We start from the raw sequence: 23824 nt of genomic DNA on the forward strand, positions 1-23824 counted from the left end.
TGAGGCTACAGAGAGCACCAAGTGGAAAGGACCTGGGGGCTGGACCCAGAGCCCTTGTCCCCGGGTCCCCGCTCCTCCCCACACCCTGTCCTGGCTCTCCCACCGTCCCACGGGGCGACATCGTCTTCTGCTCCTGCTGAGTTCCCCTTCACATTTGAAAAGCAAATTACAGACCGGGCGCGGTGGCTCAAGCCTGTAATCCCAGCACTTTGGGAGGCCAAGACAGGCGGATCACAAGGTCAGGAGATCGAGACCATCCTGGCTAACACGGTGAAACCCCGTCTCTACTAAAAAATACGAAAAACTAGCCGGGCAAGGTGGCGGGCGCCTGTAGTTCCAGCTACTCGGGAGGCTGAGGCAGGAGAATGGCGTAAACCCGGGAGGCGGAGCTTGCAGTGAGCCAAGATCGTGCCACCGCACTCCAGCCTGGGCAACAGAGCGAGACTCCGTCTCAAAAAAAAAGAAAAGAAAAGAAAAGAAAATTACAGGAGGGAGAAGACAAACCCAGGGTGAACAGGGGCCTCCTAGGCCTCCTTGGACCCCTGGGGGAGCCGGGGAGGGCTTCTATAGGCCGACTGGGATCTCAGGGGCAGAATAGGGGCCCCCAGCCCATAGCCGAGGGCAACTCTAATCAGCAGAGATGGCCCAGCATGCTTTATCCTCAGTGGCACAGGGCCACCTGTGGGGAAGGGGGTGGGGGCCTGACTGGCTGGGTCAGCCACCCCGGCAAAACCAGGGGCCACCAGGAGCAGGGCTGTGTGGTGCAGAGCAGCCATGTCCTGGGGGACGGGGAGGGGGGTCTGGCTCTGCTCCTCTCAGCTGCGGGCCCTGGGCAGCCGCACCTCTCGGAGCGTGCCTGTCCCTCTCCTGAGGTCTGGGTTTTGCCAGCACAGAGCAGGGACATCAGCAATGTGCCCAGCCTGGCACAGGCCCAGGGCAGGCCCTCTCTCCACAGGGTGTTCCTGGCTCTGGTCTATAAGTTCTGTGACAACATGGCTGGCACCAGGGTCTGAGGGCTTTGATGCCGGGGAACATCCTTGCACCTCTGCAGTAGATGTGAAAGTGTGTGGAGCCCGGGGACCTGGAGCAGGTGGCCTGGGTGAGGCTGCTGCCTTCTGGGTCGGGACCAGACTCTCCTCCCTGGCTGGACAGCCCTGGGCACAGCGTTCGAATACCCAACACTTCGACTCTGCTCTGTGCGGTGGGAGTGATTCTAATAGTGCTGGATCAAGGCGTGGTTGGGAGGCTTGGGTGAGGTCATGTGTTCCACGGTCCTGTCCACACAAAGGTCATGTAGCCTTGGGGGGCACTGGAGTGGCAGGTGTGGTTTTGGGGACCTGCCACGGGCCACAGCCCTGGACCACGCCAGGCCATCGGGGCTCTTTTCCTGGAATTTGAACGCTGAGCTGAGGGACACTGGGGTGGTGCTGGGGCCACTCCTGAGCCGCTGCTGTTGGGGCCTGAACAGTGCCTTCCCCCTGCCCTCCCAGCTGCAAGCCCCAACCAAATACCTGCTCCCGGCTTCAGTTAGTCAGAGTCCACTTTGGCACCTGCAGTCAGACTTATTTATTTATTTGTTTGTTTGTTTGCTTATTTGTTTATTTGTTTATTTGAGACAGAGTCTTGCTCTACTGCCCAGGCTGCAGGGCAGTGGTAAGAACAAGGCTCATTGCAGCCTCGACCTTCTGGACTCAAGCGATCCTCAGCCTCCCAAGTAGCTGGGTCTACAGGCACACAGCACCATGCCTGGCTAATTTTTGTGTTTTTTAGAGACAGGGTCTCACTATGTTGCCCAGCCTGGGCTCAAGCAATCCTCCTGCCTTGGCTTCCCAAAGTGCTGGGATTACAGGCGTGAACCACCATGCCAGCCAAAAGTGCCTTTGCACATCTACACAAATAAAATGCATTTCTGTACGTACACTGGTTTTGTACCCAGCAGCCCTTTTAAAAAATATTATGTCACATTGGCTTCCTCTCTCACTCACTTCTTGCTCCTCCTTTATGTAAAACTGTAGAATCTTTTGAGTGTCAGTTGCAGACACCTTGACACTTCACCCTAAATACTTTAGTGTCAAATATCTGAGAACACCAGCAGCATGCCTGGGGAAACGCAATGCCACACGGAACGAAGCACAGCCCCGCGGCCCTGCCTGCTGGGTGTAAACGTGCCCGTCAGCTCCGTGGCCCGCCAGAGCAGTCCCACCCTAAGCCTCATTCAGGATCCTATCCAGAGTCTCCCGTTAGCCTCCTCTCATCTATAACGCACACCGCACCCTTTTGCCTTTTAAAAAACATTCTCCTTTTCTGAGCATCTGGAGTGGCGATTCCGAGAATGCCTCCAGATCCGACTCCCCTGTGCTCAGTGCAGGTCAAGCGTCCCAGGCAGGAGCATCACTTAGGGGCTGCTGAGCCACCCGAGGGAAGGCAAGCCTGGGAGAGGCAGTCCCACAGCCGTTGGCCTGCCACTCGGGGGCCTCTCATGGCCTCTCCCCTGGTGCCATCTCCTACCCCAGAGCTGGACAGCAGGCCTGGGGAGTGGCCTCTCAGATCTGTCCCTTTGATGGACTTGGGGCTCCTTCAGGGGCACCTGCCTCTTGTTTCTCCCCTAAGCAGGCAGAGGGTGACTGGCGGAGAGCAGAGGGGATCCCCGATGGCTGGAAGCGAGGGGGACAGTGCAGAGAGAGCACAGCTCAAGATGGGGAACTCTCCCTGGGTGTCTGGCCACTGCCTGACCCTCACACCAAGGGGAGTGTCTGAGAGTCAGGCAGGAGGGCTGGGTGCAGAGGCAGGCCCGGGAGGCATCCGGACGGGAACCGGCCCACCTTCTCCTGAGAAAAGGCTCACAGAGATGGCAAGCGTCCCAGCTGAGGCCCCTTGGGGCATGGGGTGGCCCTGTGGTCTAGTTGGGTACAGAAGGAAGGTGGGACCAGCCCTCAATCCCCCCGGCAGCCAGGAGTGCTGGGAGACAGAGGCGGAGGTAGCACCACATCCTAGGGTGGACGCCCATCAGGGTGGGTGGAGGAGAGGGGACGCTTCCTCTGGCAAGGCCCTCTCATCTCTGTCTTGGAACTGCTGCGTGGGCGTGGGGTCGCCACTTCGCAGCGAGCTCTGGCTATCAGGTGGTGCATGGTCTGGAGCTGTCAGGGCCCAAGGAGGTGCCCCAGGACTTGGCAACAGCAGAGGCCCGTCACCTTCTCAGGCAGAGGGTGAGGAAAGAAGGTGCTGCTGGAACTGGCAAGAGGGGCCTTGAGCACGGGGGCCTGAGGTGGACAAAGCATGCACGCCCTACTCCCTTCCCGCTGCCCTCAGGCTTCCCTCTGGCCCCAGTGCCCAGAAGCCACCGTTAGGCACAGGCATGGGGTCAGCCTCCAGGCTCTGAGCACGGTGGGGACCCGGGCCATGGACCCCACCTCTCTAGCCCAGCAGCCACTCCAGCCTGGCCCCTTCACTCAGATCAATAAACAAGTGTAGGAATGAATTCCATTTCGGTGAAAGCATCAATAAAGAGCAGATTCCCAAGCCCTAGGATTGGGTCCACGGCCAACTCTGCAGAGCTGAGGGCCCCCAGTGGGCCGGCTCTGGCACCTGTTAGGACCCGCCCAGGGGGAAGGGGAGGAGTCATGGGCCTCCTGATATCCACCCTGACTCACAGGTCACCCTGCAAGGCCAGCACCGCCCTTCTGATCCCCCCAGTGCTGTGGCCTGGGAATAGCCAACCCCAGCCTGGGACGAAGCAGGTAAGGCCCAGGAGGAGGGGACTGCTGAGCTTCCCCAGGAGTTTGGGAGCTGCTCATGGCTTGTCTCAGTTCTCCAGCTGGCTGTGGACCTGGGATGTATGGGAACAAGGAGGGAGCCAGCCAGAGGTCAGGGAAGCTGGGCACAGGGTGGAGCAGGGGCCCAGTGTGACACGAGACACCTGGAGCTGGAGAAGCTGTGCCAGCGGCAGGTTCAGCAGGACTTGCTGAACCCCAAGGGTGGGGTGCGGACAGGGAGACCACCCTGCTCGGGAGATAGCAGCCCCCCTCTACCATCCAGGCCCTCACTCCGCATCCCACGAGACCCCTGCTGGGATAGCAGTCTCTGCAAAATGCCCTTAAGTCCACAGAAACCGCCAAAGCTTTCCTGAGACCAGGGACATTAACCAGGGACATTATATGAAGCAATGGGGACCACACCTGTGTACCGAGGTCTCCAGTCCTCGAGGAGGGAGGTGCGTGAGAGCAGAGGGGATGGGAGCCCTGAGTTCCTGAGCTAATGCTACAGAGTCACCACTGGACTAGCGCATCAGGTGGATCTAACCAGGCCCCAGCGAGGCTCTGCAGAACGTGGACGGGGTCAGAGCGCGCTCTTCCCAGCAATGTCCTAGCGGCATTGGCCCCGCTGCCCTGGCCTGATGCAGGCTCCAGAGCTGTGGGGTGCAGTGTGAGCCCTTGGCCCTGAGAAGCTGCTCTCCCCAGTCTGCCTCGTCTGGGAAGCCGGGTCAGCTACCTGGCTGAGGGCCATGGGCACTATCCTGGGCAGGAGGAGGGACCTGCCATGTGCCCTGCTGGGATGATGATTTTCATTAATCTGCAAAATATTGTGTCTTAGATAATGGTAGGCTTCTTAGTCAGACAAACCTAGTTTCAATCCTGCTGTGTGGCCTTGGGTAAATTACTGACCCTCTCTGTGCCTCATCTTTAATGTGATTTCCATGGCAGGGCAGCCATGGGGACCCCATATGCTAATACTATAAATGGACCAAGTACAGGTAGGTGCTGGCCTGTGCCAACTTTCTCTTCCTTCTCCTCTCCTTTCCTACCCCATGTCTCTGTGGCCAAGGGACAAGGTGGTTGGCGATCTCCGTGAGGTACCTGGGGCTGGCACTCTTGGCTGGCATAAGCCCACCAGGCTCTGGGAGGGGTCAACCCTGCTCAGAGTGGGCAGATGGGTAGGCATGGCCAAGGGCCGGAGGTGGTCCCAGGTAAGCTGCAGGCGGCAAAGGGCAGCCTCTCACCTGGCCTTTGGTGAGAGGAGAAGCCCTGCCCAGCCGTGGCGGTAAGCTGGGAGCGCATCGGTGGCCCTGCCCTGCTCTTTCCCCTAATGTGAGCTTCGCCCCCGCCCTCCCTGAGCATGCCTAGCTCCTCCAGACTCAGGCAGTCACATTCCACCAGTACAGGAATGCTGGGGGGCCGCGGCCGGGCCAGGTTGCACCCAGGGCCACCCACGTGCCCCCACCCACGAGAAGCAGCACGAATCCCCTCCCCCTCCTCCACCGCTGTCTGTCCCCCTTCAGGGTTTGGCTCTGATCTCTGGCTCTCCAGGGGAAATTTCCTTGTGGAGTTAGTGGAGTCGACTTCGCTGACAACCAACAGTGGGGCCTATAATAGGCTAAGGATATTATCTCTGCACCTAGGAAACTCCCACCATTCACTACTTATTCATCTACCCACCCACCCATCTATCCACCCACCACCCACCCATCTATCCACCACCCAACCCACCCATCTATCCACCCATCCACCCACCCATCCACCCACCCATTTATCTATCCACCCACCCACCCACCTACCCTTCTATCCACCCCCCACCCATCCATCCATTCACCCTTCCACCCACCAATTTACCCATCCATCCATCCACCCACCTACCCATCTATCCACCCTATCCACCCACCCATCCACCCCACCCATCCACCCACTCATCCACCCACCCATCTATCTGCCTACCCATCCATCCACTCACCCATCCACCCATCCACCACATCTACTCATCCATCTACCCGTCCGCCTATCCACCCATCCAACCATCCATCCATCCACCCATCCACCCCATCCAACCATCCATCCATCCACCCATCCACCCATCCACCCATCCACTCCATCAAACCATCCAACCATCCACCCATCCAACCATCTACCCTTCCAACCATCCATCCATCCACCCATCCACCACATCCACCCATCCATCCACCCATCCACCCATCCACCCCACCCATCCATCCACTCACCCATCCACCCATCCACCACATCCACCCATCCATCCACCCATCCACCTATCCACCCATCCACCCATCCAACCATGCACCCATGCACCCATCCAACCATCCAACCATGCATCTATCCACCCATCCAACCATCTACCCATCCACCCATCCACCCCATCCAACCATCCACCCATCCACCCATCCACCCCATCCAACCATCCACCCATCCACCCATCCAACCATGCACCCATCCACCCATCCAACCATCCAACCATCTACCCGTCCAACCATCCAACCATCCACCCATGCACCCATCTACCCTTCCAACCATCCATCCATCCACCCATCCACCACATCCACCCATCCATCCACCCGTCCACCCATCCACCCCACCCAACCACCACATCCACCCACCCATCCACCCATCCACCCCACCCATCCATCCACTCACCCATCCACCCATCCACCACATCCACCCATCCATCCACCCATCCACCCATCCACCCCACCCATCCATCCACTCACCCATCCACCCATCCACCACATCCACCCATCCATCCACCCATCCACCCATCCACCCCACCCATCCATCCACTCACCCATCCACCCATCCACCACATCCACCCATCCATCCACCCATCCACCCATCCACCCCACCCATCCATCCACTCACCCATCCACCCATCCACCACATCCACCCATCCATCCACCCATCCACCCATCCACCCATCCAACCATCCAACCATGCACCCATCCACCCATCCAACCATCCAACCATGCACCTATCCACCCATCCAACCGTCCACTCATCCACCCATCCACCCATCCAACCATCCAACCATCTACTCATCCAACCATCCAACCATCCACCCATGCACCCATCCACCCATCCAACCATCCAACCATCCAACCATCTACTCATCCAACCATCCAACCATCCACCCATGCACCCATCCACCCATCCAACCATCCATCCATGCACCCATCCACCCATCCACCCATCCAACCATCCAACCATGCACCCATCCACCCATCCAACCATCCAACCATGCACCTATCCACCCATCCACCCATCCACCCATCCACCCATCCAACCATCCAACCATCTACTCATCCAACCATCCAACCATGCACCACATCCACCCATCCACCCATGCACCAATCCACCCGTCCAACCATCCAACCATGCACCCATCCAACCATCCATCCATCTACTCATCCAACCATCCAACCATCCACCCATCCACCCATCCACCCATCCACCCCATCCAACCACCCGTCCACCCATCTGTCCTTCCATTCAATAAACGCTTCGTGAGAAGAGACCCACCCGCCAGAGCTGACCCTGCAGCCCAGACCAGGTCTCCTGGCATATGGTCGTTGGACTGCCTGGGTCAGACCACGTGGGGTCCTGGTGGTCACATCGACACCTCCTAGGCTCTACTCTCCAGGGCTGGCCCTGGGCATCTGCATTTTCACCGAGGTCCTCTGAGGACCACATACAGATGCTTTTTTCCACAGGCTCTGAAGGCCCCGCCAAGGAGCTGACAAAGCAATGGATGGTGGCAAGGTTCTGCCAGGGGCCCAGCCATGGCTCAGGAGGTGCAGAGACCTGAGCAGAGGCCTCTAAGCTCCGCCCATTCCCCACCAGCCTGGCACAAGGTCCGTCAAGGCCAGAGTTCTGGAATGTAGGGGATTTGGGGCTACACTTCCTTATAGGACAGGGGAGTCCTGGGGACAAGGTCCCCAACCCTGTGCACCCTTTGGTGGGCCGGCACTTGTCTCCAAAAGGAGGGCTCCAAAGTCAGGGCAGGCTGCCTGGGTCCCAGCTGGGCCCTGCTCTGGCCTCCTGGATCTCCTTTCAGGCCCCTTCCCAAAGGGCCCATCTCCCGCCAGGCCTGAGCTTCAGTCCGGGCTCACACCCTTCCCTGTCTCACTCATGTGGGCCTTTCCAGGGTCAGTGAGACACCCTGGGGACCCCATCCAGCCCAGGCCACACAGCAAGAGGGGAACTGCTTGCCTGGGCCGGGTGTGGGTGTGGGAATGGCTGGAATCCTTCCAAGGTGCCCTTGCCTTCACCCTGTGCCCCCATGTTCCTGCACCTGGGCACTGGGGTTGCAGAGCTGCTGAATTGCATGGGGGACCCTCACCCTTAGATCTCGTTCGTGCTAATGGCTTTTCAGGGGTCCTCTGATGCACCCAGGCCCCTCCTCCCAGCTGGCCTGATTAGCAATGAGTGCAACACCGGGAAAATTATTAATTTCCATCCCTCAAGTTTACTTCTGGGAAAGTTTGCCAATTAACTTGGCAAGCTGAGGCTCCCAGAATAAAAGGCAAAGGGAGGGAGAGGCACTGGGATGGTCCTTGGTGGGAGGGGCAGCAGGTGCAGACTCCATCCTCAGGAGCAGGGGTGGGGTGGCCTCGGACAGGCCCGGGGCCACTGGCTGGGAGTGGCCTAAAGTGGAACGAGGAGGTACCCTGCAGCCCCCAACCGCCCACCATACCAAGGGTGGCCCCACACAGGGCTGCGCTGCATCTGGCTAAAACTCGTGGGGGCCTGGAAGTGGGATGCAGGGGCACCTGGGGGCCCTGGTTCTGACAGTGTCCACATCTGGATGCTGAACACACAGGCTATTGGTGGGTCTGAAATAAAAGGGGCTGAGGGCAGCAGGCAGATCCTGGGACCACCACGGCTGGACATGGTCCCATCCAACAGTCCCCAGCTCCGGTCCTTCTCACACTTTCTTTTTTTTGTTTGTTTGTTTTGTTTTTGTTTTTGTTTTTTTTTGAGACGGAGTCTCGCTCTGTCGCCCAGGCTGGTGTGCAGTGGCCGGATCTCAGCTCACTGCAAGCTCCGCCTCCCCGGGTTCGGGCCATTCTCCTGTCTCAGCCTCCTGAGTAGCTGGGACTACAGGCGCCCGCCACCTCGCCCAGCTAGTTTTTTTTTTTTTTTGTATTTTTTAGTAGAGACGGGGTTTCACCGTGTTAGCCAGGATGGTCTCGATCTCCTGACCTAGTGATCCGCCCGTCTCGGCCTCCCAAAGTGCTGGGATTACAGGCTTGAGCCACCGCGCTCGGCCTTGTTTTTGTTTTTTTTGAGACGGAGTCTCACTGTGTCTCCCAGGCTGGAGTGCAGTGGCGTGATCTCGGCTCACTGCAAGCTCCGCCTCCCGGGTTCACGCCATTCTCCCGCCTCAGCCTCCCAAGTAGCTGAGACTACAGGCGCCCGCCACCACGCCCGGCTAGTTTTTTTTTTGTATTTTTAGTAGAGACGGGGTTTCACCATGTTAGCCAGGATAGTCTCGATCTCCTGACCTCGTGATCCACCCGCCTCGGCCTCCCAAAGTGCTGGGATTACAGGCTTGAGCCACCGCGCCCGGCCTTGTTTTTGTTTTTGTGACAAGTTCTTGCTCCGCCTCCCAGGCTGGAGTGCAGTGGCGTGATCATGGCTCACTGCAGCCTTAACTTCCTGGGCTCAAGCAATCCTCCTGCCTCAGCCTCCTGATTAACTGAGACCACAGGCATGTGCCACCAAGCCCAGCTAATTTTATTTTTTGTAGAGATGGGAGTCTCCCTATGTTGTCCAGGTTGGTCTCAAACTCTGGAACTCAAGTGAGCCTCCAGCTTTGGCCTCCCAAAGTGCTGGGATTACAGGCCTGAGCCACCAGGCCTGGCCCCTTCTTTTGTGCAAAGCCAGCCCCCCGCCCAACCCCAGTGCTGGGCTCCACACTTCCCAGAAGCCTTTCCCCCTCTCTTCCCCTCTCTTCCCAGGAAGCGGTTTGCTTTGGCTCAGTCACTAGGGGTGAAATGTTGTTGTCACGATTTCAGCTCCTGCCTTGCCCTGAGGTCTGTGTATGGGTTGGGGAGGGGGCAGCGGGATGGTGCCCCTTCCCAGCCAAGCAGCCTCTGCACAGTGGGTGTGCAGCCTCGGGGAGGCAGATGCCAGGTGCAGAAGGAAGCCAAGGGGACCCACCTGGAGAGGTTTCTGGGTCCTCAGGCCTTGGCACTGACTACGGGGCCCTGGCTGGGCAGACAGCGCCAGGAGGGACACTGGACTCTCCCAAGGGTAGAATAAATAACCAATCCCCACACAACAAGGCTGCTTCCTCTGTGGCCAGATCCAAGGCAGGGCTCCTGAAGAGGGGGCCAGAGACACTGGGCCAGCTGCTTTTGGACCCAAGGGACCTGTCCAGATGCCTGTGGGGGTGCAGGGAGTGAGGGGAGCCACCGTACCCAAGGTCACAGCATCCCCGGGAAATGGCCCTGCCTAGCAGGCTTCCGGATGTCAGGCTCCGGAATGTTTCCCCAGGCCCACTCTGTAGTGGCCAGGGACAGAATGGGCACGGCCACGGCTTTTTATTTTTATTTTTATTTTTTTTTGAGACGGAGTCTCGGTCTGTCGCCCGCGCTGGAGTGCAGTGGCCGGATCTCAGCTCACTGCAAACTCCGCCTCCCGGGTTTACACCATTCTCTGCCTCAGCCTCCCGAGTAGCTGGGACTACAGACGCCCGCCACCTCGCCCAGCTAGTTTTTTGTATTTTTTAGTAGAGACGGGGTTTCACTGTGTTAGCCAGGATGGTCTCGATCTCCTGACCTCGTGATCCGCCCGTCTCGGCCTCCCAAAGTGCTGGGATTACAGGCTTGAGCCACTGCGCCCGGCCTGGCCACGGCTTTTTAAAAGGCAGCCAGAACATTTGTCTTCTGCCAGAGTAAGGCCATGGCTGTGCCCTCCACGTCCCCGGCACTTCCCACTACCCCAGGCTCACCTCATCTCCGGTGCCTCCTAATGGAGGCACTGTGGCCCAGCCCCTCCAGCAATGTCCCAACAGCCCCCATCAAGCCCCAGAAGTACTCAGAAACGTAAATTAAAACAAATTGCATTTAAAAACTACAAATAGGGGCCATTGTATTGTTTTTTATTGCATAACAACCATTAATAAAGTATAGTCCCTGCACCTTAATTGCCTGGAGACTAAAGTTCAATTCCTGTCCTCTATGCAGGCTGGGGATGCCATTGTCACAGCCACGTACCTGGGGTAATACAAGTGTAAATACGTTTATGGGCAGGATGAGGGGCTTGGGAGAGGGCCCTGCTGCCCACAGGGCAGGGCGGGTCCTGGAGCTCTCCGCTGGGAGGAGCCACTGCCCTGCAATGACCACGACACTGATGATGGGGTAGCGGATCCTGGGACCAACTGGACATGAAGAGGCCACTCCCACTGGGGTGGAATGAGGTAGGGGCTGAGACCCTCCTGCCTCCCCTTCCTGACCAAGGAGGGCCCACGCAGGAGAAGGAGATGCAGGCACAGGATTGGCTGTATGAGGGCCCCTAGCAGTCTACACACACGAGCGCACACATGCACGTGCACACACCCTGGACCCCTGTGACAGGGAAGCAGAACAGGAGGCCAAGACCAGCCACACACTATAGGACTGGCTGACCAGGCTGCCCAGAGCCCTTCCTGGGTTCAGCCTCTTTCCTGGGCTTCTCCTCCCACTGGAGGAAGGGCCAGGAGGGCAGAGGTCCGTCCTCTTTCCACACCAAGCACCCACACTCTGCAGGGATGTGTGAGCCAGAAGCTGTGCTAAGCAGTCAGGGCTCCCCAGTTGCCCTTTCCAGACAGGTGGGCCCAGCAACTGCTTCCCACCTGAACCCACTGCACAGCCTGCCAGGTGGGGGCAGGCTGGAGCGGGGTCAGCAGCACTGGGGGGATGGGCGGTGTGCAGAGCCCAGCAGTCGCCTGGCCGCCAGGGAGGGGCCCAGGAATTGGGCACCACTTGTGCTGGAGCCCCTTCCCCTCCCCCTCCTCAACCCCCTCTTCTACCCCAGGGCTTCTACCCCAGGGCCGGTTAATCTTTAACTGCTTCTGGGCCAGCGCTGACCCCAAAAGCAAACACAGCAGAATTCCTGGGGAGGAGGCAAGTCTTCCAAATAGGGCTGGGCAGTGGTGTGTGTGTGTGTTTTTTTTTTTTTCCCCAGATGGAGTCTCCCTTTGTCGCCCAGGCTTGAGTGCAGTGGTGTGATCTCAGCTCACTGCAACCTCCGCCTCCCGGGTTGAAGTCATTCTCCTGCCTCAGCCTCCCAAGTAGCTGGGACTACAGGCGCCCGCCACCACGCCCGGCTAATTTTTTGTATTTTTAGTGGAGATGGGTTTTACCTTGTTAGCCAGGATGGTCTCCATCTCCTGACCTCGTGATCCGCCCGCCTTGGCCTCCCAAAGTGCTGAGATTACAGGCGTGAGCAACTGCGCCCAGCCCTAGTTTTTGTATTTTTAGTAGAGATGGGGTTTCACCATATTGTCCAGGCTGGTCTCAAACTTCTGACCTAGTGATCCGCCCTCCTCGGCCTCCCAAAGTGCTGGGATTACAGGCATGAGCCACTGCGTCCAGCGTGCGGTGGTGTGTTAAAGGAAGCACTGGGTGAGGGTCACCAGGGAGGGCTCCGGGTGGGTGGGGTGTCCAGGCCTCTGCCTCGTGCCCCCCAAGCCTCATTCATGCTGGAGACTATCAGCTTCTCCCCAGTTCACTCCCCAGGTGTGACCAGGGGCAGGGACGGTAGGCACGGCAGGCAGAAGGGGCCAGCAGGACCCCAAGGCCACATACTTAGGAGCCTGCTGTAAGGCTCTGAAGGCCGGGGAGGGGGCTGTAGGGCCAGAGCAGGGGAGGAGGTCCCCACTGCAGCTCGAGGGCAGAAGTATCCCTGGAGAAAGCAGGGGGAGGGGGCGCTTCCTCCAGAACTCCGCCGGGCCATTGTTACACTTTCTGAGGCCAGGGAATTTTTCCAGGAGGTTGTGACAACCAAAAATAATAATAATATCGCCCCTCCCCCAGCAGCAGGGATTCTGGAAAAAACAGCTGCTGCCGTTATCGGGGCCGAGGAAAAAACAAGGTCAGGCACTGGGAAGATTTAATTTCAGGCGCGTCCCCTCAGCCCGCCGGCCACTCACCGCACGCACGTGTCCTCCCCGCGCGGGGTGGCGGCAGGCGGGAGCCACGTGGAGCAGCCGCGGTCCCTCCGGCCACGCCTGGCTACCGATGTCGCGAAGGGGGTCTTGGGCCAGGCCCCGCTCCCCGAGGCTGTTGCTGCGGCTCCCGCCCGCCGGGAGACGACCAGGGGAAGGGGTGGGCCGCGCTGGGCCTTCTGTCCGTCCGTCCTTCCCCAACTCTGCGGGGGCTAAATCCGTCTTCAACAAACCTCGCAAAAAAGCCGGGGGCGGGGGTTGACGCCGCCGTTGCTGGAGAATAGGTCAGAAGTGACAGCAGAATGGGCCGCTGAGACCCCCGTTCCCGCCTTGGTCCTCCGTCGGCCTGGCGGGTGGCGACGTGGGGAGGGCCCGCTCAGAGGCGGGTGTCGCCCGGGCCGGGGAATTCCTCGCGCCGACGCCCATTCCCCACCGGCCGCACTCGCCGAGGGGCCGAAAAGGGCCCCGGTGGAGGACGCGGTGGGCGCTGGGTCCCGCTCTAGCTGCTGCCGCCGGCCATGCCCGGGTCTCCGGGAGCGCAGTCGTTTGGCACAAAGTAGCGCCGAAGACCCCTGCCGGGTGTCCCGCCGCGGCTGCCGCTGAGCCCGCGCAGGGCCGGCTCGTGAACGCGTGCGGGGGCTTTCGAGGGCGCTTCCTCTACTCTGCGCGCCCGGGGGAGCTGTCCGGTCGCCGCTGGCGGGCAGAGGCTTCGGGCCTCATGGGTGCCCCCGAGACCCCGGATCCTGCGCTGGGAATGTCGACGTTTCACACGAGCCAGCGGAGCGGGCCCGAGCCTTGGCCGGGAACCGGCGCCGCGTGCGCACTGGCCGGCGAGGCCTCTGGCCCGCCGGGGAAGGAGCCCAGCCCCGCCCCGCGTGAGCGCCTGTCTCCCCGGTAGAAACTAACACACAAAAATAATTCTCCGCATTTCCCAAACTGGGGGTTTGGGAGTAAGGAGCAAGGATAGGGGAGGGGACAGGGTCCAACCCGCTGGTTTTTTACTTTAAAAATTATATATTTTATGTCACGATCGCTTTTCGTTAAGACCACAAACATCCAATTTGGCTTGGCGTAATAAAATCAGCCGGAGCTCCCTTAAACGGAGCCATTCCGGTGAATTAAGTTGTGAAATCTAATCTATTATATCCATAAAGAAGAATGCTTTCATTGTAAATTCAGGTTATAAAGAAACTATACCTGGGCCGCCGGCCTCCCTTTCGGATTTACTACTTGAAGGCTTATCAAATTACTTCAAAATGCTGGGCTACCCCCTCCATATCTCATGGCAACAAAAATTAAACGTGGCAACATTTCTTTTAATAGTAGGAAAGGTCAAAAACAACCGCCACAACAAGGGGATATAATTTTTAAAAGACATCCTTCCCCACCCCCGGACGTCTTCTCCGCGTTTGGAAGCGCCCTATTTTCCCAATTAATTGGAGTTTTTAAAACATCTAAACGCGCCACGACCTCCTTCAGGTTCTCCCCCGCTCCAGGAGGCGTCTGGGGCGCAGCTCCCGGGTGGATCGCACGTGGGCCGTCAGACTCCGGGCGCCCGGACGTCAGCCGGAGGCGCGGGGGTCTCGTGGCTCGGCGGCGAACCCGCGCCCCAGCGTGGCCCGCACACCTGGGCCGAGCCGGGGCCGGGGGCCGCCTCGGGAGCCCCTTGCTGGCTCCTGGGGGCCTCACTCGGCTCAGCAATAGCCGGGCCAAACAAAGAAGTCGCTAGGGAGGGGTTAATCCGCCCCTCACCCTTCTTCGTCCTCCCCTCCGCCCCTTCTCAGGCGGCATGGAGGAGGGGAGATGCGGCCCCTAATATTATGTGTTTGGTTTAACCCACGGGGTGTGGGTATTTGCTGAGCTTTCTTGGGTGAGGGTTGGGCCCCTTCCCCTCCACTCCTGTGCATGATACCCTGGCTGGGGCCGGGGGCGTTCTGCGCTGGCCAGAAGTCGGGGTCACCAGGGACTCTCAGCTCTCGCTCCCGAAGAGGGGAGTTGCACGGACAGTGAGGAGGATCGATACGTTCCTAAGTTCCCAGGGAAGCGAGGCCGCGGCTGTTGTCAAGTCGCGAAGAAGATTTATGAGGCGCGGGCCGAGCATGGCCCGGCCCGGCGGAGGCCGCCCGCGCACCCAGGCTAATCTTTGATTTCCATCTAGTTATTTTTTCTCCTGCCATCTCCAAGTCGGCATCCGGAAAGGGGAACAAAGGGAGGAGGATGGGGGATGGGGGCGCCAAGCGGTGGCGAGGGCTCGGTCCGGCGACCTTCCTCCTCCGTGGGGGCCCCTGGGCGCCCCAGGCTCGCGCCCAGTGCGGTGCCCAGGAGGGCGCAGTTGGAAAGGTGACCGGGATGGGGCTGTCGGGGACCCGCTCTGCGGGGTGACTCTTCCAGCCGCTAGGCCCACGGCAGGACTTCTAGGGAGGGGTTCCTGGAAATGCCCTTGGACGAAGAGAGGACTGAAAGAATATTCTCCCTTAAATTGCAATTAAGGGTATGCGGGGCGGCGGTGCTGGGGGGTGCTGCGGCAGGCCCGGTTCGCTCAACCGGAGGCAGCAGCTCAGCCCTGGGCCGACAAGGCCGAGGGAAACGGGATTTCTTTGCTTCCCGCACGGAAAAGATCCGTCCAAGCGGGTAAGAGGGAAGCAAAGCTTGCATTTTGCATGTTGAAAAAAAATTCAAAATGGAAAATCATTTTATTGGTCACCACCCATAAGTAAACTAAAAACAGGGATAATTAGAGTGTGGGGATTTGGAGGGACCATAAATCTGCGGCGCCTTTTCCACTGGAATCAGGAGCCTTTATGGCTTGTTGAGTTTTATTTTGAGAGAAATGAGATCCCTGGCTTTGGTGCAGGCGGGTGTGCACTCCGAGCGTCTTTCGTGGGGCGGGGGGGAGGGGGGAGCGAGGAGATTCGCGCAGCCAGGGCGCTGCGAACCCCGAGTCTCGGTCCTCGAAGGCGGCAGGAGAAACTGCGCGCTGTGCCCCGACCCCTCTTGCCCCCAGAGCCCTTCTCTCCCCAGCTCGGAAACCGCGACTTGGGACGAGCTGGGGGAGGTTCCCCGGGGCTCCCGACGCCCGGGCCGAAAACCAGGCCATGGGTACCAAACCCGACTCTAGGCGGGGATTGACTTTGTCCCCACCCAAACTCTGATGAGCTATTTGGGAGTGCGCGGGGACTGGGAAGTGACAGATTTTTATAACGTTCTTCTTTAGACTCCGGCTTCCGAGCCCACTGCCCATCTCGTGCCTCCTTCGCCTCCGCCCTTTGTTCTAAATTGGGGAGGGGGGAGAGGGGAGAGAAAAGGACACAAAATCACCCCCGCCCCGTCAAATCCTTAAATTTCCAATCTTCCGCAAAATGGCCAGGAATCCATTTCACTCCAGTTCTATCCCCCACCGGGTGGAGGCCAGCTTTCCAATCTCCCACACAGGCAGGATCTTTCCCACTTCTGAAAGTCTTCAAACCCAGTCACCCCAAATGCAAACATCGTGTGAAACCCCATTAATCAGTTAAGAAAGTAGGGAGAGCTCTGACTCAGCTGCCTCTAATTTTGGGAGCAGAAAGTGAGTTTCTCTTTCATCAAATACCCCAAAATAACAGCGCTCCTTCCCTTCAGCCCGCTTCAACCGCAGCCTTGCCTTTGTTGTAAGACTCCTGTCCTTCCTGGGAAGGGGGGCGGGGAGGACTACAGGCTCACATTCCGAAGAGTTCTGTCCCCAAAACTGTTAGAAGATTCTTTTGTTTGACGTGCGCATGGGGGAGGGGAAGGAGCCCGCTCAGGCTACCCGGCCTCCCCGGACCCCGCAGAATACCTGCAAAACCCATGGGCGTCTTCTAACCGTCAAAGTCCGGGGCTCCGGGGGCTAGGAGGGGCTGCTCCAAGACAAGGGGAGCTGCCCACCAGACTGGGGCCAATATCGGGTTTTCCCAACCCAAGCTTCCTCCGAACATAACCCCCTCAAAACTGAGCATCCCTGGAAAATCCGGATTTTCCAGGAGGACGGGTTGGGGAGGGCTGCGGAGAACAAAGCCCGGTCATTCCAGCTCTGAGGCCGAAGCAGGGCGCACCTCCTCCCGGGCGAATTCAATCGGAGCTGCAGAAAAGGGACAAGCATTTCCAAACTGGCACCCGCTCCGAGCCCACGGTGAGGGTGGAAAAGGGTCCCGGGTGGAAGCTGCAGGAATACCTTGGGCCGGGGTCTACCCCGTGTTCGGCGGCCCCCCGAACCCCGCAGAAAGACACGTTTGCAGCGAAAGGCTCTTACACACCAACCGGGATTTTATTCGTTCCCTACCGAGAGTGCGCACTGGGAGCGCGGGAAACAAGGAAAACGCACGTACCTGGCGGCGCTCCGAGGGCGGCCTCGCGGGCCCTCCGCTGGCGAAGGCCCCCAGAAGCCACTCCCCGCCCGGCTGCTCGCCCCACGGCCAGTCCCTCCCTCCCTGGCGACGCACCGAAGCTCCAGGAGCCGGAGACCCGGCTCGCCTTTCCGGGAGCTGCGTCCGTCTTCGACCGCCAGGGCCCGAGTCCTCTTCCCTGCCAGAGGGTCCCCGCGGCTGGTCCTGGCTCGGGCACGTCCTTCTGGGTTCGAGTTCTCGCGTTCCCACGTTCCCAGCCGCGATGTGGAGACGGACGCGGAGCCCTCGGGGAAGACGAGGCGGCGGCGGCCGCCGTCCGGGCAGGAGCCCTGGGGCGGGAGGGGTGCAGGGCGGAGAAGGCGGGCGGAGGAGCGGGCGGGATCCCAGCGCCCCGCGCCCCGCGGCCACCGCCCTCCGGGGCGCCCAGCCCCACCCACGTGGAACCGCCCCGCCCCCGCGAGGGAAGGCGCCCGAGCCACGCCGCACACCAGCAACTCCCGGCCCCGGGTCCGAAACGCCGCGCCCCTCCCCCCGGGCCGCGCTCCCCGCCTCCCCAGCTCGCGGCTCGCGCCCGACCCGCGCTCTCGCCCGACCCGCCCCCCAACCCCGCCCAATCACCGCCCGCCGCGGCCGGTCCCTTTGTCTGAGCCGCCGGCGCAGGCCAATGGGATCGCGCGGAGGCGCGGGAGGCTTGGCCAATGGGCGGCCTGGGGGGCGTGGCTGGCGGGAGGCGCTGCAGGCGGCCGGGATCTGTGCGCTGAGATTGGAGACTGTGGCGCCCGCGGGTGCTCCCCGGACGCCCAGCTACAGCCACCAGGATCCCGCCGCCTTGTTGTGGGTTTCCGACCCTCCCTCCGCTGTCGGGAGAAGCGCCCGAGTCGGGAGGGAGGTGGGAGAAGGTGACCCCGCGTCGAGGCTGCGGGGAGCGGGACGGCGGCTTGAATGGACGTGGTCAGCCCCGGGGCCGGAGAGGGTTCGGCTCAGAGCAGCCTGGGTTCGGTTCAGAGCCCTGCTGTGCACGTTTCCGCGAGGATCTGCAGAGACGTGCAGGCGACGCAGGCCCCGGGAAGGAAGGAGGGTGCCTGTGCTCGGACGAGCGATAACACTGTGTTCTGTGACTCCGTACAAAGGGATCCTGGAGTCCAGGGAATGCGTCCCAGGCCCCGAGCCCGGACAGGGTTCGTGAGATTGGCGTCCGCTGCCCCAGGCTCACCCCGAATGGGGGAGTGACCCCTGTCGCCTGAGCTGGGTCACATTGAGGGGAAATGCCAGGACACCCTCAGCAGGGCCCAGGGACTGAGATCTGGAGGGGAGCACAGCCAGGCAGCGTGGCCTGTGCCCTCCGCCCTCCCCAAAGGGGGTCTTCTTCCAGGCTGGAGCGCACATCTCCCCTGGAGCAGGGGATGAAGGAAGGGCCTCCTGTGCCCTCAGTCCGGCCCTGTAGGGCAGCAGGGGCGGAGAATGCCTGGACCTTCTTATCTTGCTATCCCTGATTGCCTTCACCATGGCAAGGGAAAAAGTGACAAAACTGTCTTTGGGATGCCAAAGAGCTGGTGAGTGTCGCCTTCTCTGTAACAGAAACATGTGAAGGGGGTTGTCTGCTTCGAGGTGGAGGACTTTAGTCCGCTGTGTCCTGCATCTTCTTTAAAAGTAACAGACACAGTCTTAATTCCCTGAGAAGGAGGCACACGTGGGTGTCAGTGGTCCTAGGCCTCAGGGAACGTGCTTTTCACATTTTCCTAAGTTTCTAAATCTTGTCCAAGTGAAATCACAAACCAGAATACAAACAGGAGCAAAGCAGGCCCTGACTGTGAGATTTCAAAGGGCCTCTCCCTGCAGGGTCCAGTCCATCCCTGCAGAGTAAGTGGAGCCCTGGGCATAAATAAGGCACAGCATGGCAGAGGAGCCAGCACCAGGGAACACAGTCTTGTCACAAACATCCCAGGACCTGCTGGAGTCCTGCCGGGCCAGCCTGGGCCTTCTCAGTCCTTATGTCCCTGGCACTGTTGTCACCAAAGCTACCATCCAACTCAACTGCTGTTGCCAAAGCCACTAGACAGCAACTTTTTTTTTTTTTTTTTTTTTTTTTTTTTTTTTTTGAGACGGAGTCTTGCTCTGTGCCCCAGGCTGGAGTGCAGTGGCGCGATCCCGGCTCACTGCAAGCTCCGCCCCCCCGGGTTCACGCCATTCTCCTGCCTCAGCCTCCCGAGTAGCTGGGACTACAGGCGCCCGCCACCTCGCCCGGCTAATTTTCTTGTATTTTTAGTAGAGACGGGGTTTCACCATGTTAGCCAGGATGGTCTCGATCTCCTGACCTCGTGATCCGCCCGTCTCGGCCTCCCAAAGTGCTAGGATTACAGGCTTGAGCCACCGCGCCCGGCCGACAGCAACTTTTAAGGCTCCACCCTGGGGTTCCCCACTCTAGGGGTCACTGGAATTCTGAGGCAGGCACTCTCTGTGTCCCCTGAGGTCCACAGCAGCCCCGGGGTCTGGGGGACGCAGGCAGGACTTCCTAGCATCCTGACCTCCTCCAGCCCTGGTTGCAGCCCACAGACCCAGATCAATATGACCTTAATGGTGTGGCTCCCAGGGATTAAGCAGCCAAGTCCAGAGACCTGGATAGGTTTAGAGGCTGAGGAGGGATTTAATCAAGGTAGCCCTCCATACAGTTCCTCCTGACACCCTCCTCTCCTATTTCCAGTCCCTGGAGATGACAAAAAAAAAAAAAAAAAAAACTGAGGCCAGGCGCAGTGGCTCACGCCTGTCATCCCAGCACTTTGGGAGTCCCAGGCAGGCAGATCACCTGAGGTCAGGAGTTCAAGACCAGCCTGACCGACATGGAGAAACCCCATCTCCACTAAAAATACAAAATTAGCCAGGCGTGGTGGCGCATGCCTGTAGTCCCAACTACTCAGGAGGCTGAGGCAGGAGAATTGCTTGAACTGAGGGGGCGGAGATTGTGGTGAGCCGAGATTGTGCCATTGCACTCCAGCCTGGGCAACAACAAGAGTGAAACTCTGTCTCAAAAAAAACAAAAACAAAAAAACTTGTAAGTCTATTATAACCAGGAGGGATAAGAAGGGTGCCCTCCGTGGCCCAGAAATCTGGAGGAGTCGTGGGGAGACAGGGGTGGGGGACATTGCTCTGGCTGGAGGGAAGAAACGACAGCCTTGGTGCCCAGAAATGAAACCTGCTGGCAGGTGACGGCAGCTCCCAGGGGAGCCGAGGGGCCCTGGGACAGTTGTAGGGGGATGGCTGGGGGTGTCTGTGGGAGGGCAGCCTCACTCTTGGCTGAGTACACTCAGCACAGGCGGTGGACAGAGAAGAGATCCCGTTGTGGAATAACACCTAGAGGGAGCGGGGAGTCATGGGCCCCAAGCCGTCAGCCACAGTTGAGGTGCCTGACCACGTGCTGATGGACAAGCAGGGATCCCTCACAAAGCTGGGATCACCAACCCCGAGGACGCACCACAAACCAAAGAACTAACACGAGCAAACTAACCAGTGGAGAGCCGCGCTGTCCAGCGAGATTGGGTGCCCCTCGTCCTGGGCCTGGGCTAGACTGAATCCGCCAGGTTCCCTGGCAAGGGGTGTGCCCGGGTGGCCACCTGCAGTGGAGGTGACAGCAGTGACGTGTGCCTCTCCTGTGACTGGTCCAAAAGGCCCTCTGTTCACTTTCCCTTTCCCAGGGCCTGGCAACAACCAGGGTGACACAGGAAGCTTTGCTGGAGGACAACAGAGTCACCCTCAGCCTGGGGCCCTGAATGACTGGCCATTGTCAAACTGAAACCCTGCCATGGTTGTCAAGAGAGAAATCCACTTCTCTTTTGTTTAGGCATTTACACCAGTCTATGCCTTAGAGCAGTTTAACTTACAATTAGCGATTTCATCATTGGTTTTTCACTCCCCTGTAGCAGAATTTTACCTCCGTCTTCTTGCCGTGGCCTCTGGGTGGTGGGTGGGCTCTCCTCCCTTGACTTTGGACTTGGCGAGTGATGCGCTCTGGCCAGTAGGAAGGTAGCAGATTCAAAGTGGGCAAAGGCTTGGAATGTGCCAGCAAGGGCGGCCTGGTCTTCCTGCTTGCCAGGGACCCACTACAAGCAGGCCGTGCCCCAGAGAAGAATGGAGAAGGATGGAGAATGCAGACACTGACGGGGGCTCCAAGGAGAAGCGAGAAACCTGGGTGGACCTCAGCCCGGCCCACATCCCAGAACCCGGAGGCCAGGGGCTCGGCCGGGTGGACGTCGGCCCTAGCCCTGTGAGCGTGAGAATCGGCCGCCAAGCTTTGAGGTCCTCGTTATGCAGCATTGTTGTGGCAATAGCCGACTGATATGCCTGCCCCGAATCACACAGAAGTCAGTACACAGGGTGCTGGCTCGGTGGTTGGACTGGGGATACGGGAAACGGATGTGGTGAATTGGAGATGACGCCACACGTCCCTTGGTGTGCCGAGGCAAAGGCTTGGGAACGCTGGGAAGGGGGAGGAAAGAGCCAGAAGGTTAGTGCGAGGCGCCCCTTCCCTGTAGCTTGGCCACTCTTTCCAGAAAGTGAGGGCTGGTTTGCAATTAGAGTTATCCCAGAAAGATGAGACTCCCAGGCTGAAAGAGCCACGGTTTATGCCTCAAACAGTAGGAGAAAAGATGGTGGCTGTTCAAGGCCTGTCACTCAGGCAGCTCAGTCCAACAAAAGTGTGCAGGCCTGCGGCAAAGATCAGATGAAGGCTCGGGTTGCGGGGGAGGGGAGCAGATGGCTTTAATGAATCATCTGTCAGTTGGACCCACGGAAAGGCTCCGCCCATCCTAGACAGGCAGGCTTTGGGCTGGGTCTGCTCCCTGGAGACGATGGTGACTTTCTCTAACCCGAGGTGTGGAAGGAAGGGTGGGTCTCACAGATGTCTGGAGGCCAAGGGCTGGCTGGCTGCCGTCCGGCTGTCCAACAGAAGCCGTTACCCCTTCTCACGGGGCCCCTGGCTGCTCTGCACTCCCAGGCTCCCTTGCAGGAGGTGTGGCTGAGTAACTGGTGGTGTCCAACAGAATCTGGCAGAAGCAACGTGCGCCAGTTTCAGGAGTATGTGAACCTTCCAGGAGGCTTTTAGGGTTCCCCCTTCTGATGGCTGGAATGGGGACATCAGAGAGATTGTAGAAGGCAAATGTGCAAGATGACAGGGCAGCCTCCAGCCTGGGGCCCACCCAGGCCCCACCCCGCAGGAGCATTTGCTCAGGCAGGTCAGGGATAGATTAGCCGCTGGCTGGCGTGGGCAGCTATGTTTGGGGTCTGTTTGCTGCAGTTGTGTAACTTGCACTGAGCAAGAGTCTTGGAACACACAGCGTTCAAAAACAACACCAGTAATAGCTTCAGAGAGAAGAGAAAGATATTTTACTCTTTCAAAAAAGAATCTAGGGACATGAACTCAGATTTTTGCTTTTTTCCTTATAATTTTAGGTATTATTCAAAAATTTACAGAAGATTCAGAAACAATAACCAACAAAACCACATTCATGTGAACAAATAAAAATAAGCTTTGGGGCCGGGCACAGTGGCTCGCGCCTGTAATCCCAGCACTTTGGGAGGCCAAGGTGAGTGGATTGCTTGAGGTCAGGCATTTGAGACCAGCTTGACCAACATGGTGAAACCCCCATCTCTACTAAAAATACAAAAATGAGCTGGGCGTGGTGGCGGGTGCCTGTAATCCCAGCTAGTCGAGAGGCTGAGGCAGGAGAATCACTTGAACCCGGGAGGCAGAGGTTGTAGTGAGCCAAGATTGCGTCATTGCACTCCAGCCTGGATGACAAACCAAGACTCTGCCTCAAAAAATATAAAAAATAAATAAAAATAAGACTTAGGAAGACTTCCCAAAAGTCCACTGGATATCTTGGGAAATTAAAACATGGGGCATTGAAACAGGAAATCCTCAAATCGATGGGCCTCAGTTGAGCCCGAGTGAGTGGGCTGGGAGGTCCAGCCAGATAATTCAGTGGAACACAGGTCACAGGGCAGAAAGGTTAGAACGTGTGAAGGAAAAGTTCAGAAACATGGAAAACAGGCCCAGAGTTTTCTCCATCCACTGAAACGGAATTCCAGGGGAGAGGGAACGGGAGGGAGAGAATGTTAACGGAAACCAAGACACAAAACTGCCCAGAGCCGAAAAGACACTTGACGTTTTGGAACACGGGGAAAAAAGAGAAAAGTGTCAAGTGGGGAAAAAACCTGTGAGTTTAAACAAACAACAACAACAACAAAATGAAGAAGAAGTAGAGGAGAAGGAGCAGGAAGAGGAAGAAGAAGAGGTGGAGGAGGAGGAAGAAGGAAGAAAGAAGAAAGAAGAGGAGGGGAAGGAGAGAGGAAAAACATCTTCATCTGACATCACACATTGGCAAGCTGGGATTCAGACACTGTGGAGGGGGCACCTTCACGGCTCGGAGGGAAAATTTGGAGGCTCTAATTCGATGCCAGGCCCAACAGCCATTCAGTGGGGAGGAAGAACAAACACTGTTTTCGGTCATGCCAAGTGCTCAGAGAGTTTCTTTCCAACAAGT

At 58.7% G+C, this 23824-nt stretch overlaps 1 protein-coding gene across 1 annotated transcript; it reads right to left on the reverse strand.

The window, feature by feature from the left end:
* Positions 1-10860: 10860 nt before the first annotated feature.
* LOC144335570 (uncharacterized) lies at positions 10861-23791 on the reverse strand. Its single transcript, XM_077971062.1, has 8 exons — positions 23696-23791; positions 21687-21758; positions 21214-21382; positions 20791-20980; positions 20574-20636; positions 18309-18423; positions 17271-18225; positions 10861-10996 (listed from the first exon to the last, which is right to left on the reverse strand). Exons 1-8 carry the CDS (start codon positions 23789-23791, stop codon positions 10983-10985), a joined length of 1674 nt encoding a protein of 557 aa, XP_077827188.1. The 3' UTR covers positions 10861-10982.
* Positions 23792-23824: the final 33 nt, after the last annotated feature.

The sequence above is a fragment of the Macaca mulatta genome, chromosome 16 (genome assembly GCF_049350105.2).
Source record: "Macaca mulatta isolate MMU2019108-1 chromosome 16, T2T-MMU8v2.0, whole genome shotgun sequence".
Taxonomy (NCBI): Eukaryota; Metazoa; Chordata; class Mammalia; order Primates; family Cercopithecidae; genus Macaca; species Macaca mulatta.

Coding starts and splice junctions, on each gene's coding strand:
- LOC144335570 (XM_077971062.1), bottom strand. CDS start 23,791: ATGACCGAAAACAGTGTTTGTTCTTCCTCCCCACTGAATGGCTGTTGG. Junction 21,759..23,695: donor TTTCCCTCCGAGCCGTGAAG/GTGCCCCCTCCA, acceptor CCCCCTTCCCAG/CGTTCCCAAGCCTTTGCCTC. Junction 18,424..20,573: donor CTGAGTGTACTCAGCCAAGA/GTGAGGCTGCCC, acceptor CCTGGACTCCAG/GATCCCTTTGTACGGAGTCA.